This window comes from Bombina bombina, chromosome 4, assembly GCF_027579735.1.
Source record: "Bombina bombina isolate aBomBom1 chromosome 4, aBomBom1.pri, whole genome shotgun sequence".
Classification (NCBI taxonomy): domain Eukaryota; kingdom Metazoa; phylum Chordata; class Amphibia; order Anura; family Bombinatoridae; genus Bombina; species Bombina bombina.
In genome coordinates, this window is record NC_069502.1 from 1,089,038,466 (window position 1) to 1,089,054,615 (window position 16,150).

Sequence of the window (16,150 nt, forward strand, 5' to 3'; positions counted from 1 at the left end):
TTGGGGTCAGTGTATTTTTTTCATATCACTCACTTGATCATATTCTCCAGAATTTACATTCTCATTGGATGCTGAAGGATTATCCTCCATCCCCAGTTCTTCACCATAGTAAATTGAAGGGGTACCAGGTAGTGTCAAGAGAAGCATATTAATGACATTGACATAATCTTTACCAACTCGCGATGCAATACGAGCATTGCCTGGGCTTCCAACCTAAACAGCAAATATATGTCCAGAGAATATAGTCACCTACGTTCTAGCAAGGCATATGTCAAGTATCCTAAGAATTTACCCATTTGCTTAACCATATCTCTAGTAGTACTACCACCTATTCATTTACTGTAAAATACCTATTGTTATCCCACTATCAATAAACTAGATAAAATGTATATGTAAAACAATTCACTGCTATAAATATCAGCCAATCCCTTCACTAACTGCAAAACAATATGTATGTTTTAAATAATCAGATAACCTGTTACTAGCCTCAGTTTGCCCCAGATTACCTGAACATCTATCTTTTAGTAAGATAAAAAATAAGCCTTCCAATTCAACTAGCTTTTCTTTAACTATGTGTTGGCTAAATATATTTTAGACACAGGTAACAATTGAACATAGACTAATCATATAAATTCACAAAGATTTTCTTAAAATATGAGTGGATATTTAAGTATTTAAAATATTTACCATCCAGTGGGGCCACTTTCCTTTTGGCATTGACTTCATCCACTGGTCAACAAGTGAAAATATAGAATTTCCAGAAATGGTCTCGCTATTTAACTGTAGAAAGTTAAAATTAAGGGGAAAATCTGCTTCTTGGATAAACGAGTTTCCATAATAAATCATAGTCTTCTCAATTGTATCACGGTCATCAGATTCTGTACCCATAAACCTTTAAAAATAATTTTAGAAAATTTCAAGTTAAAATGTTGTTTTATTACAATATTTGAATTATGAAGTCAACAAATATGCACTGAAAATTAAATTAACCTTGGGTTTAAAATCTATCTTTATTAAAGGACCTTTTGGATATTAAAAACTAGTTTAAAACTTTAATGTACATTTTGTTTTTTTACCTGTATCGTCCTGGTTCTCTGCTATATTGGTTAATTTTTTGACGTAAATCCCGAATGATGTCATGCATACCAACTTGAGTGGTTGTGTAGTCATGGTAAAGATCGCTGTAGCTTCTTACAGTGTCCTAAAATACATGTTTTACATTGATTTTGGATTCCAATGCTTTATGTAATTGTTAAGGCATGATGTATGATATATATATTTTAATGGAAAAATGTGCAGAATTATATGGTTTTTTTATCATAACAAATTTCAAAGTTAGTTACATTTTCCTTCCTAATGCATCACGTGACAGCCATCACCCAATTACAAAATGCATATATGTATATCCTGTGAATCTTGCACATACTCAGTAGGAGCTGGTGCCTCAAAAAGATTGTGCACATTTATATAATGGTAGGGAATTAGAAAGTTTAAAATTGTGTGCTCTTTCTGAATCATTAAAGTTTAATTTTGACTTGTACTGTGTCGTACATATGAAAAAATCAGCATTTAAGCTCATTGACAGCTCTTTTGCTTGAAAAAAACCATGTCAAAATGTTTGTTTAAACTAATAGTCTATTACATTTCCTTCCAATTCTTATTAAGCATATTAATGCTCAAAGACTGCTAGCAGGAGGCACCTATCAACCAATGATCATTAAAGGGCCATAATACCCAAATGTTTAAACACTTGAGAGTGATGCAGTATAGCTGTAAAAAGCTGACTAGAAAATATCACCTGAACATCTCTATGTAAAAAAGAAAGATATTTTACCTCAAATGTTCCTCAGTAGCCACATCCCATTGTAAAGGATTTCTAAGCAGCATATCAGTATGTCTGTCCCGGGACAGCCGAAGGGATGAGCCGTGTGGACTCTCATGTTATTTCCCTATTCAGTGTAAGGAAGTTTACAATGAAATCTCATGAGAGTTAAGTCAAATATCATGAGATTACAGTAAAAGAGTTCTTAGCACTGCTGATGCTGATTGGCTGCTGTTCATTTCTTCATTTTTTATTTTTTTTTACCTGCAGCTGGGCTGCAGCTGAGTATAACTTTTTACACAGAACTTACTCTGCTGAGCTGAGGAAATTGTGAGGTAAAATATCTTCCTTTTTTACATAGAGATGCTCAGGTGATATTTTCCTGTCAGCTTTTTACAGTTATACTGCATCAGTTTCAAGTGATTTAGCATATGAGTATTATGTCCCTTTAAGAAGAAGCATCTATCATCCAATGAGCATTCAAAGGAAGTGCCTATCAGCCAGTGAGGATTAGTAGGAGATGCACAACAGCTCTTTTATATGAATGGCAGACAATTGTGGAGTACAACGCCTTGAGAACCTTACGGGTGAATAGCCGCGCTTTACAAGAACCCAATAGATAGATAGATAGATGTCCCTTGGAAATATTTAACAAAGTTATATACTCTCACTCACTTCAACCTGTGATACATTTAAAAACCCAAAAACATTTATAGACTAATATAAACCAAATAAACAAATAAAGGGTAAATGTGACATATAGGAATACATACATACATATATATATATATATATATATATATATATATATATTTAAATTGTATTAGTTTTAAATATTGAAAATATGTGTGTAAAGTTTCTGAACCCAATTCTATAAAGCTCTCTGGGCTTGTGAAATTCTATAAGAAATCTCTCCAATACTATGATGCCAAGCTGTTCTAAAATACGATGTGCTACAAACTTTATTTTCTGAACATAGTAAATCTATGGTTACTAATATGGAAGTTCCAACAATATCAATATATCCTAAGCAGTAGAAAAGAAGAGCTGTTGATATATATAGTAGAATACTTACAGGGTTTTGTGATTTGTTAAGCAAAGGTTCATCTCGTAGATGTCCAGCTTCCAAAAGATATTTTGCTGCATTAATTGTAAATCCATCAACCCCTTTCTCCAGCCAGAATGTAATAATATCCTGTACAATTAAATAAAAAAATAAAGGTAAGGAAAAAATGAAGAGATGGGAAATATGCACATAAAATAGAATGTCTGTTAGTGGCTCACTGATTCTGACATATAATTAGAAAGCATTAAAAAATGCACAAGTATGAAGTTAAAGGACCCCTAAATACTGTAGAACTGAACAAGTGGCAAATACACAATAGAAAGACCATGCAATAGCACTTACTATGAAATGAGTAGTAGAATATTTTCTGGAAAATTCCAAAGTTAATTCAATTTTCCCTTCACCTGTATCATGTGACAGCCATCAGCCAATCACAAAATGTATATACTGTGTACTTTTGCACATGCTGGAGCGTGCATGTTTTGATTATAGAAGTATATTGGAAAAAAAATATTTTTAAATTGCATGCTTTATCTGAATCATGAAACTCCGGCTTCCTCCAAACGTTGTGTGCCCACTTTGGCGTCCAGATCGTGAGGCACACAACAATTGGAGGAAGCCGGATTGTCATCAATATGCTAAATACTGAAGGAGATGCGGGCAGAGGATCGGCGGTAAGTTTACCGTAACAAAAAGGTAAGTATTTTAAAAATGAAGCGTAATTGTAAAGTTTAATGAATTAAAGAGGCAATGTTTTATGAGTAATTTTAAATACTGGGCTTTAAATCATTCAACTTTACAATCACTTTAAACTTTCATGATTTGGATAGAGCAGCAATTATAAACAACTTTGTAATTTACTTCTATTAACAAAATGTGCACAGTCTTTTTATATTTACTCTTTTTGAGTCACCAGCTCCTCCTGAGCATGTGCAAGAATTCACAAAATATACGTATAGGCATTTTTGATTGGCTGATGGTTGTCACATGATACAGGAGGAGTGGAAATAGATATAACTTTGAAATTTGTCAGAAAAAATCTACTACTCATTTGATTTTCAGACTAAAGAGTCGATTTATTAAATGCTTCAGAAGCCCTTTGACCCACTACAGCTGCAGGTTCTCACAAGAGAACCTGCACACCGTATTTAACAAGCAGCGGTCATTAGACCGCTGCTTCCCTAATCTTATGCCACCTCTAAAGTGGCGAAATTCAATCTCAGCGGTCTAGTCTGACCGGCGAGATTGACAGCTCCTGCCCGCGCGTGATTGGCTGTGTGCAGGCACGGGGCAGGATTGCACGCGACCACAAAATAGCGCTCGTGTGCAATGCTGAATTCCGCCAGGGAAATTCAACCCACCAGAGGCGAGCTGCGGCGGACAGGGGCACGTATGTACGCCCCTGTCCGCCTCAGCTTGATAAATCGCCCCTATGTGCTTTTGCATTGTCTTTTATCATGCATTTGTTGATTATGCAAATCTACGTTATATACTGGCCTTTTAATATGTCTTTGTTTTGCACATGGCTTGTTCATGTTGTTTCTTGACCATTTAGAGCAGACATTCTCAAACTTGGCCCTCCAGAGGTTTTGGAACTACATTTCTCATGATGCTGAGCCAGCATATCAGCTGGCTGAGCATCATGGGAAATGTAGTTCCAAAACCTCTGGAGGGCCAAGTTTTAGAGGATTTATATTAAACATGTCTGATGTTTGTTTTCTTTTTAGCCTAGGGCAGTGATGGCGAACCTTGGCACTCTAGATCTTTTAGAACTACATTTCCCATGATGCTCTACTGAACTTCAGACTGCATAAAATGTAGTTCTGAAACATCTGGAGTGCCAAGGTTCGCCATCACTGGCCTAGGGGTTCTGGTGCAGCCATAAGCAACACCCTATATATCACAATAAATCTTGCTAAAGCATTGTTCATCTGAGGCCTTTAATACAGAAGTAGTTATTCTTGTTTCAGATATGATTTATATGTTTTCAATTAGTAGATACTTAAATATTTTGCCTATAAAAAATGGTAAGTAAGAAATATGCATTGCTTTTAAAGAGACAGTCTACACCAGATTTCCTTGTATCTATGTCTCTGCAAACTGCCCCCTTATTTCAGTTCTTTTGACAGACTTGCATTTTAGCCAATCAGTGCTGACTCCTAAGTAACTCAACGTGCATGAGCACAGTGTTATCTATATGACACACATGAACTAACACCCTCTAGTGGTGAAAAACTGTCAAAATGGATTTAGATAATATCAGAGTCTAAGAAATTAGCATATGAACCTCCTAGGTTTAGCTTTCAACTAAGAATACCAAGAGAACAAAGCAAAATTGATGATAAAAGTAAATTGGAAAGTTGTTTAAAATTACATGCCCTATCTGAATCATGAACGTTTATTTTGGACTAGACCATCCCTTTAAACAAAAAACTAATTAACTGTAGTTTTGAAATATCCATTATGAGATAAAACAATGACAACAAAATGCCTACAACATCCCTTAATCAAGTACTGATGCACAGAGTACAATTATACTGTTAGCGTGCAAACCATCCAGCATTAAACTCCTCAGACATTTGTATCAGCAAATTGAAGCACAGCACTGACTTAGATAAAGACAATATAATAAAATAGGGGAAAACACTTGAACTTTGAAAAAGGACTTTGCCTTTCATAATTGGTAACAACTGAAAACTGACAAAATAATACACATACAGAGGGATCAAAAGTGGAGGGTCCCATAAATGCTAAATATATATAAAGTATCTCACAAAAGTGAGTACACCCCTCACACCCCAAATGACACTTTGCTACAATGTAAAGTAGTGAGTGTACAGCCTGTATAACAGTGTAAAATTGCTGTCCCCTCAAAATAACTCAACACACAGTCATTAATGTCTAAACCGTTGGCAACAAAAGTGAGTATACCCCTAAGTGGAAATGTCCAAATTGGGCCCAAAGTGTCAATATTTTGTGTGGCCACCATTATTTTCCAGCACTGCCTTAACCCTCTTGGGCATGGAGTTCACCAGAGATTCACAGGTTGCCACTGGAGTCCTCTTCCACTCCTCCATGACAATATCACGGAGCTGGTGGATGTTAGAGACCTTGAGCTCCCCTGCCTTCCATTTGAGGATGCCACACAGATGCTCAATAGGGTTTAGGTCTGGAGACATGCTTGGCCAGTCCATCACCTTTACCCTAAGCTTCTTTAGCAAGGCAGTGGTCATCTTGGAGTTGTGTTTGGGGTTGTTATCATGTTGAAATACTGCTCTGCGGCCCAGTCTCCGAAGGGAGGGGATCATGCTCTGCTTTAGTTTGTCACAGCACATGTTGGCATTCATGGTTCCCTCAATGAACTGTAGCTCCCCAGTGCCGGCAGCACTCATGAAGGCCCAGACCATGACACTCCCACCCCCATGCTTGACTGTAGGCAAGACACACTTGTCTTTGTACTCCTCACCTGGTTGCCGCAACACACGCTTAACACCATCTGAACCAAATAAGTTTATCTTCGTCTCATCAGACCATAAGAAATGGTTCCAGTAATACATGTCCTTAATCTGCTTGTCTTCAGCAAACTGTTTGCAGGCTTTCTTGTGCATCATCTTTAGAAGAGGCTTCCTTCTGGGACGACAGCCATGCAGCCCAATTTGATGCAGTGTGCAGAGTATGGTCTGAGCACTGACAAGCTGACCCCCCACCCCTTCAACCTCTAAAGCAATGCTGGCAGCACTCATACGTATATTTCCCAAAGACAACATCTAAATATGACGCTGAGCACGTGCACTCAACTACTTTGGTCAACCATGGTGAGGCCTGTCCTGAGTGGAACCTGTCCTGTGAAACTGCTGTATGGTCTTGCCTACCATGCTGCAGCTCAGTTTCAGGGTCTTGGCAATCTTCTTATAGCCTAGGCCATCTTTATGTAGAGCAACAATTATTTTTTTCAGATCCTCGGTGAGTTCTTTGCCATGAGGTGCTATGTTGAATTTCCAGTGACCAGTATGAGAGAGTGTGAGAGCGATAACACCATATTTAACACACCTGCTCCCCCTACACACCTGAGACCTTGTAACACTAACGAGTCACATGACACCGGGGAGGGAAAATGGCCAATTGGGCCCAATTTGGACATTTCCACTTAGGGGTATACTCACTTTTGTTGCCAACGGTTAAGACATTAATGGCTGTGTGTTGAGTTATTTTGAGGGGACAGCAAATTTACACTGTTTTACAGGCTGTACACTCACTACTTTACATTGTAGCAAAGTGTCATTTCTTCAGTGTTGTCACAAGAAAAGATATAATAAAATATTTACAAAAATGTGAGGGGTGTACTCACTTTTTTGAGATACTGTGTATATGTATATATATATATATATATATATATATATATATATATACACATACAGAGGTGGGAAAACATCACTAGGGGATGTTCCAGGTTGGGCATATAGGGGCCCAACCATTATGACTGGGGGCAAGTACTCTTTTTATCATCTTCATTACTGACCATATCTAAATTTTGACAATATATGTTGGCATTTATCGATGTTGGTTGGACATGATTCGCTACAGCAAAGAATGCATATTATACTGTGGGCACAATTTATTAAGCCCTGAAAAAATGCACCTTAAAAGTCACGATTATTTCCGAAATGTGTGAAGTCAAAAATGTTGCCAGTATGTATCAGAATTCTTTAGACATTTTGGGGGCAAAAGTTTTTTTGCGGTGTCAAGGAAATGGCTTGCCTAGTTTCCTTTTTGCGAGAATATTGTTTTAGCTTTATTTATCAATCTTAAAGTGCTAAGCACTTTCCCACCTGGGTGCTAAGCTGTTTTAAGGGTTTTTATATTTTTTTTTACTTTATTTTTTTCCAGATCCCCAAGACTTACACTGTTTGAAAGATTAGGCGATTACCTTTCCAACGGCTGGTCTTGGGGGTCTGTAGCTCCTATACTTAACATTGTGAATTTTAAATAAAGTTGCACAGTGACGTCATCACGTCATTGCGTGTGACGTCACCGCGCATAACGTGAAGCCCCAGCGATGCCTGTCACTATGCAGGTCCAATCACCAGGGTAGGAGCAGTTGGGAGCCCCCAGATCTCCCTCAAGGTGGGAGAGTGCTAGCGATGGCTCTAAGCATCGTTAGTACCAGAATGGGAAACTCTGCACGGCTCAGAGCTGTCGTTAGCAGTCAAGGGGTTAAAAAGGACCACTCAAGGCAGTAGAATTGTATAATTATCAAGTGCATAATAAAAAGACAACGATTTAACTCCTACTCTGAATTTCAAATAAGCAGTAGATTTTTTTTTTGACAAATTTATTTTTTCTCCCATTTTCCGGCCCCATATATCATGTGACAAACATCAGCCAATCACAGACTAGTATACGTATACCCTGTGAGCTTGTGCACATGCTCAGTAGGATCTTGTTCCCTAGAAAGTGTGAATCTAAAAAGACTGTGCAAAATGTGATAATGGAAGTAAATTGGAAAGTGTCTTAAAATTGCTTGCTCTATCTGAATAATAAAAGTTTATTTTGACTTGAGTGTCCCTTTAACTTTAGCTATCGGTAATGGTTTTATTGTTTTTATCCTTTTATAACATAATAAATTAATCAAGTGATTGTTTGTAAGAATGTTATTTCTTATATATTAAAGTAATTTTTTTTGCCCCTTCATTGGTTCTCTGTCATCGAGGAAGATTGTCCGTGTTTTTGTAGCTTATCTTTGTTCTTTTTAGATCACTTATGTCAAATGCTCTTTAAATTATTATACTTTTTTTATAAATCTGTATATACCTTTTTTTGTTATTTAATTAATTATTATTCTTCAGGTTGCGTGCCTTGTTGTTAGCGATTTCTAACCCTATATACAGCCATTACGGCAAGAAAAAGAAATGTTTCCATTTTTCCTCCAGACAAACAACAATATCGCTAATTTTTTCCCACTACCTCGCAACCTTTAAATTGGCGAGATTAAACAGTGAATATTGCATCCGCCACTTTTCATAAATATATGAGAACTGTGAATATATACGGGCATTTTAAAATGTCAATTGAGATTAATAAAAGAATTAGGCATTTCCAGATAAGAAACTGGAAATAAATTCAAATAGGAATTCAGCTTAAAAAAACAGAATTTTATAATGAACAATATTTGTCATTGTGATTTATAAAGCCAAGTAAATAATTACACATCTAAATGTTTTTATTGTTTCAAAGGTTTCTTGGAAAACTTACTAGCTCTGTTATTTAAGGTATCTGGGTGTCAGCAACTACCACTTAATGTGAAATCTGGTGTGATAAAAAGGTGCAAAGTTCAAGTATTTATCAGTCATTGCTGTAAGACCTGGCTGATGTCTAAATATTCACAGAATAAATGCATTTTACGTTGAACATTAAAGAACTAAGTAAATAATAAATATACACTTTATGCACAGATACTAGCAGTGGTTTACATTTCTAGTATATACACTCACATGAAATCAGAGTGGATTCTAACCTACCTCATAAGATATGCAAACATAAGGGCACAAGAAAAAAGATCTCTAGAGTAGCATATAAATATAGACCAAATAATCAGTTAGTTAATGATTACTAGACATGTGCATGGCTAAAAATCTTCCTTTGGACTAATCAATTGTCATGAAAAAAACCTTTTCCTTCACTTTGTCTCATATTCGTTATGGTGGTTTACAGAATTTGTTTGTTAACAAAAATCTATTTCTTCCCTATTTACTATGGGGAACTGTTTTAGGTCAGCATAGGTGCCAGCTGTACAGCAACTGAAAATTAAAATAGTGGCTAGTGCTACAAGCCAGCAGCAGCAGCACAGAAAATGTTTTTTATTTTTTTTAAATGGGATCAGGACTGGACAGGAACAAAAGTGAAGTAAAGCTTACATATTTATCGGCTGACACTGTACTCAATCAGCTGTAAAGGACATTGCTAATTTGTTATTGAATAGTGTAAAATTGTTCTTTAAAAGCCTTTTCTGCAAAATATTGTAAATTTAAACTTTCTGAGATCTTTCCTGTCAGCAAGTCAGCAAGTCAACCATCTTTTTTTTCCTCACATTCTGCTCCTTTGTTTCTCATCATTAATTTACTGTTTTTGGACAGATCCAATAAATGTGGGAAATAAAAAAAAATTATACTAGTTTAATTGGTTAACCTTGGGGCATTGGTAAGAAGAAATTGAGCGTGATGACAAAATAAGACAGTTTTTCACCTCCAGTTTTCAGTCCTTCATAAACCTATAAGAGCAAAATTGTAGGATATGTTTGTGTTAAACACTGATTCAGACCTTTGCTTAAAGGGACATGCCTGAGCATATTATTCTGGGGATCTATAACTATGGAGCCTCCCAAAACTGATTACACATGAATGTCTTTTTAAGTAGTGAAATTCTGGCTAGTTACTATTATAATAATTATACAAATTTAAGTTTCCCTCATCAATATGTTCATATTTGTTTCACACCTAGTTTTCTACATAACTGAGTGTATTCATGATTTACTGCTTTACCATTATATTTATTTCATTATACTCAACTAACACCCTCATATAAGCACCAATGCACTTTTTTTGGCGGGAAAAAATCTCTAACTTTGCACAAATGCCAACACTAAAACATACAAAAAGCATGCACATTCCATAGACTGTCAAATCAAAAAACACAATTAGTAGCTATTATGGAAAATACATTGAAAACACAAAGACATGAAAACTAATGTAAGTGTGAGGCACCTCAGTTTTCGATTGTTAATGCCTGATACTTACAAGGATTTCTTCCTGAACATCTGGATTATTGAAATTTAAATCTGGCTGCTCTTTACGGAATTGGTGAAAGTAACACTGTTTTCGGTCATCATCATATTCCCATGAAGAGTTTCCATACACACTAACCTAAAATAAAAAAAATAAAAATCAGACCTTAAGAAGTAATGAAATTAAGATTTCCATGATAATAACGTTAAAATTGTAAGAAAATTGCCGTCTCTTTTTATACTTGCCACAACACCAAATATAAGATACCTGGAGCTTGTTAAAATTGAGATAATAAGATATAGCATTTGCCTTGGTTAAAATGAGCATACCTGAAGTACCTTAAAGGGACATTAAACCCAACATTTTTCTTTCATGATTCAGACAGAGAATACAATTTTAAACAACATTCTAATTTACTTCTATGATCTAATTTGCTTCTTTCTTTATATATCCTTTGTTGAAGAAATAGCAATGCACATGGGTTAGCCAATAACACGAGGCATCTATGTGCAGCCACCAATCTGCAGCTACTGGGCCTATCTATATATTCATTTCAGGAAAGAATATCAAGAGAATTAAGTAAATTAGATAATAGAATTAAATTAGAAAGTTGTTTAAAATTGTATTCTTTATCTGAATCATGAAAGAAAAATTTTGGGTTTAATGTCCCTTTAAATCTTTAAAATAGGTTAAACTTTTATATAATGTTATATTTTAAAAAAATCCATAGAGGTAGTGTTACTAAATACTCATTTGTGCTGGGGCTGTCATTAGTATTTGATCACCATTTTTGGGACTTTAAACAAAAAATGAAATTACACATAGATGTCTAGATTACAAGTGGCGTGCTAACTTTAGCGTTCAAGCGATATAGAATTATCATGCCCACGCTAACTTGGGCTTTTATTACAAGTTGAAAGTAAATGTGAATGCGCGTAAAGACCTTGTGACTGAAGACCTTGTATAACGGATAAAGTAGTTAAAAAAAAGTTGCCCCGAACACAACATAAATATTTTAAAATAAATAGCTTCACTTATATAAACATTATCTGATAAAAAATTATTCATATAAAATATAAAAAAAGTTCTAAGAGTTCAAAAGTATATGGTATATGACAAGGTGTTTGACTGGAAAGGGCTGTACATGTGTATTTATATATACAAACATATATACATATATAAACACACATATATAAATACTTTGTAGCTCTTTTCACGCAAATACCTGAAAACATGAAATATTTTTATTCAGTATTAATATTTACTAAAGTGCTTTAGTGTGTAAATACTGTAAGTATTTTACAGTCCAATGTTCTTCACATTGGGGAGAATGTTCTAAGTATTGTTAACTAGATATTCCTACATATATATATATAGGTATAGATAAATATTTTACAAAAAATCAATCCAATATATATATTTAAAAACATCATTTATACTTACCTGATAAATTTGGTTCTTTCATGGTGGTGAGATTCCACAATCCATTACTCATGAAAATTACTTTTGTCTACCACTAGGAGAAGGCAAAAAGTCCCAAACCCCAAGAGCTCTATAAAACCCCTCTCACCTTACACATACCTCAGTCTAATGTATAGCCAAATAAATGAGGTAAAGTAAAAGAATAATAGCCATAAAAGGAGCAGGGAAAAAAAGATGTGCTGAAGAAAAAACTAACCCCATTTAGTGTCATAGAGTTTCACCACCATAAAAGAAACACATTTATCAGATAAGTATAAATTATGTTTTCTTTCATACAGGTGGTTATAGTCCATAATCCATTACTCATGTGAACTAATACCCAAGCTGTGGAGTCCATGAGTAATAACAGAAAGGGAGGGATTTAAAAATATATATTTTTCACTGAGAAATCAAATCCACAATATCTCTCTCTCTCTCTTCTTTTCTCTATTCATTCTCTCTCTCTTTCTTCCTTCTCTCTCTTCTCTCTCTCTTCTTCTCTCTCTCTTCCTTCTCTCTCTCTTCTCTCCGCTCTCTCTCTTCTCTCTCTCTCTCTCTCTCTCCTTGTTTGTAGACGGGAGAGCAGCCAAAGCTTCAGAAACTGCAGCCTTGAAAATAATCTTTAGATAGTGGAAAAGAAAAGAAGAAGGCGCCACAATAGTGCACAATCAATGAGGATGAGACACTCACGCACAAGAAAGGTGCACACTTACAAGATCCAAAGCACTTGAGAAGTGCCACAGGTGCGATCTGAACTATTCAAGCTGTTCAGCAAGCTTTCCTCTCGCAAAGGCTGCACTGCTAGTATCGCTGTTGTCCTCAGGAGTAACTGTCCGCAAATGGTGCATTAAAACTGAGATGGTATCTTCAAACACTCAGCAAATCTGTGCAAATAAAATGCTCGTGATGACCAAAATATAAAAATCCACTGTAATTTATTGTTGACCAAGTAACACAACGTGTTTCCCGGTCTAGCGACCATTTCATCAGATGTATACATAAAATAAAAACATCATGGCTTAAAAAAAGTTTCTCAGCGTCTAGTGTGGAATAATGCGCATGCGTAAAAACATGAGTATCCAATAGACGATCAAATAAAAACCGGCTGTAATCAGATTGGACAATGGGATGGGTGTATACTTTTAGCCAGTACCTAACACTGCGCATGCGTGTCCAAACCAGTGTCCATGTGATTACAAAGCAGAACCGGCTAACATATAATTGGATGCTGAAGTGGGTGTGTAGCTGAACATGAGTGTGTAGCTTAAACAAAAATACATGCATTAACAGTAGCTAAATCGCTAAAAGAATTGGTGACCACAAGTACAAGCCAAACAAGTACTGAAACATATCATCAGAGGTTATGAAATAGGAGTAATTTGTAGATCCATAAAGAGAGGCAAAGGACAAGTCCCTGCAAACAATTAAAAAGGGTTTATGAAAAATGTTCCCATGAAGTGATAAAAGAATCATAAACCGTATCCCTTTGACAAGCACTGTACTCTGAGGGAAAACCGGGCCTTAAAATAGACTGAAAACCTCTTTCTCTGAAGAATCAAATGCACATCTTCATTCTTCAACCCCCTCCAGCAGAGGCAATGTAAAGACTGGGGTATATGGGGTTTGGGACTCTTTGCCTCCTCCTAGTGGTAGAGAAGAGTAATTCCCATGAGTAATGGATCATTTACTCTCACCAACTGTATGAAAGAGATATTCATAACCCATTTTGGCTATACACACTTGGTTAAACTCTGTTGGGTTAGAGCGCGAGTAATTGGTGTTCGTTTTTTTAACTTTGTGGCTCCTTTAAAGTCTATGGGGAGAAGTTAGCACGGTCACGATATCCAAAGTCTTGAAGTTAACGCTCGTCAGCTTTCCTTGAGTGCAAACAATTTATTTTCAACTTGTAATATGCTTGCCAACCTGCTAACCTTTATATTATAGATAGATAATTTACAATGTGTTGTTCATTGCTGATAAATATCTATATAAAAAAAAAGTTTTACTTTCTATTATATGGATATAAAAGGGCAAAATGAAATGCTCTGATATGTTGGAGCACTTTATTATTGTACTGTTGCTTGCATATAATTCTGTGTTTAACCTCTGCAAATGGATTAAACACACAGCTAAAGTCAGCTTCAGAGCATCAACACACAACTGGGAACTAGGTGAATAAATCTTGTGAGCTAATGACAAGAGACAAACTTGTGTAGTCACCAATCACCAGCTAGCTCTCAGTGATGTATTGGTGAAAGAAAGTAACTAATTTTTTTCCATTAAAGGGCCATAATACCCAAATGTTTAAACACTTTAAAGTGATGCAGCATAGCTGTAAAAAGCTGACTAGAAAATATCTCCTGAACATCTCTATGTAAAAAAAAAAGATATTTTATCTCAAAGGTTCCTCAGTAGCCACCTCCCATTGTAAAGGACTTCTAAGCAGCATTTTAGTGTGCCTGTCCTGGGACAGCTGAAAGGATGAGCCTCGTGAACTCTCATATTATTTCACCAATCAGGTAAAGGAAGCTTACTATGAAATCTCATGAGAGTTAAGTCAAATCTCATGAGATCACAGTAAGAGTTCATGACCTCAGCACTGCTGATGCTGATTGGCTGCAGTTCATTTCTTCATTTATTTTTTTATTTTTACCTGCAGCTGGGAGCAGCTGAGTATAACTTTTTACACAAAACTTACTCTGCTGAGCTGAGGAGATTGTGAGGTAAAATATCTTCCTTTTTTACATAGAGATGCTCAGGTGATATTTTCCTGTCAGCTTTTTACAGTTATACTGCATCAGTTTCAAGTGATTTAGCATATGAGTATTATGTCCCTTTAATAAGTATACTATAACTTATACAATCTACTTATTAAAAGTGAAGTACCTAAATTGATGGTAAATTCAACGTTATTGCAAAGTTTCTTTCAAACTAGCTTTAAAAATAAAAGAGTAGAAGCTTCATTCATCTCCTAAAATTTGGCATATAAAAGATTATATTCTCAAAAGGAACTCACTATTAGATGTACACTCTGACTAACTCACACTACAGTGCACATTTTTTTCGTGCCATATTGTCCATTAGGCAATCAACACGCTCACCGAAGAGCAATGTTTACACACAAAAAAAACCTCCTGGTAGTTATGCACATGCGCCTATTGCATACTGGATGCACTGCCTCTGTGAACGAGTACAGCTTATGCATGCGCATTGAAAACATTGCTTACATTGCAGCAGATCACAGAGCTTTGCCCATGCATAGAGAACAGGTGGAAGACCACTCTCAACGTCACACTAAGCAGAAACCAGGAAATTGAAAGGGGGGGGGGGCAAGGAAGCATGAACTAATTGATCAATTTTACAAAGTTTGAGAAATAAAAAAAATAAAAAAATCAGCAACTGGTATTTAAGTATTATAAGTATTATAAGTAACCTAATAACATTTTCCTTACGTTAAATTTACCATCACTTTAATGTAAGGAATAAAAATAAAACAAAAATCTTTTTATACCCAGTTATTTGGAGGTACGACTTGTCCAGATACATTCTGACAGTCATGCCAGATGTAATAATCGGTGTATTTACCAATACGATTTTTGCTCCACCGGAACCAATCATGATTATTACTACTATGGTTTGGGATCAAGTCGATTATTAGTTTTATGCCTATTGAAACAAAAAGAAATTAAAGCAGAGTTATCCAAGGAAGATAATAATTATATTTTATGAACATTTTGCTAAGGGAGAGAAAGAAGCATTAAAATGTCCACTTACCATTATCATGCATGGCTGAGATCATGTTTTCAAAGTCAGCCATGGTGCCAAATGTTTGGTCAACATCTTTGAAGTCATCGACAGCATAGTGAAAATCTTTTAGGGATGACTTATAAAAAGGAGCAACCCATACCGTTTCCACATCTAGGTATAGGAAATGTTCTATTTTTTCTTGTATTCCTTAAAATAAATAAATAAAATAAAGACATGTCAATTTATAAATTAAAACAACACAGTAATTTAATT

The 16,150-nt window shown here is 35.6% G+C and overlaps 1 protein-coding gene across 1 annotated transcript in view; it reads right to left on the reverse strand.

Annotated features, from left to right (window-relative positions):
• The window catches only part of SLC3A1 (solute carrier family 3 member 1), a 62,954-nt gene that overhangs the window by 6,219 nt on the left and 40,585 nt on the right, over positions 1-16,150 (reverse strand). The window contains exons 2-8 of the mRNA XM_053709352.1: positions 15,905-16,084; positions 15,642-15,796; positions 10,682-10,807; positions 2,898-3,017; positions 1,077-1,201; positions 688-892; positions 34-213 (exon numbers count right to left, since the gene is read on the reverse strand). Of these exons, the coding sequence (XP_053565327.1) occupies positions 34-213; positions 688-892; positions 1,077-1,201; positions 2,898-3,017; positions 10,682-10,807; positions 15,642-15,796; positions 15,905-16,084 (1,091 nt within the window). The remainder of the gene's footprint in view (positions 1-33; positions 214-687; positions 893-1,076; positions 1,202-2,897; positions 3,018-10,681; positions 10,808-15,641; positions 15,797-15,904; positions 16,085-16,150) is intronic.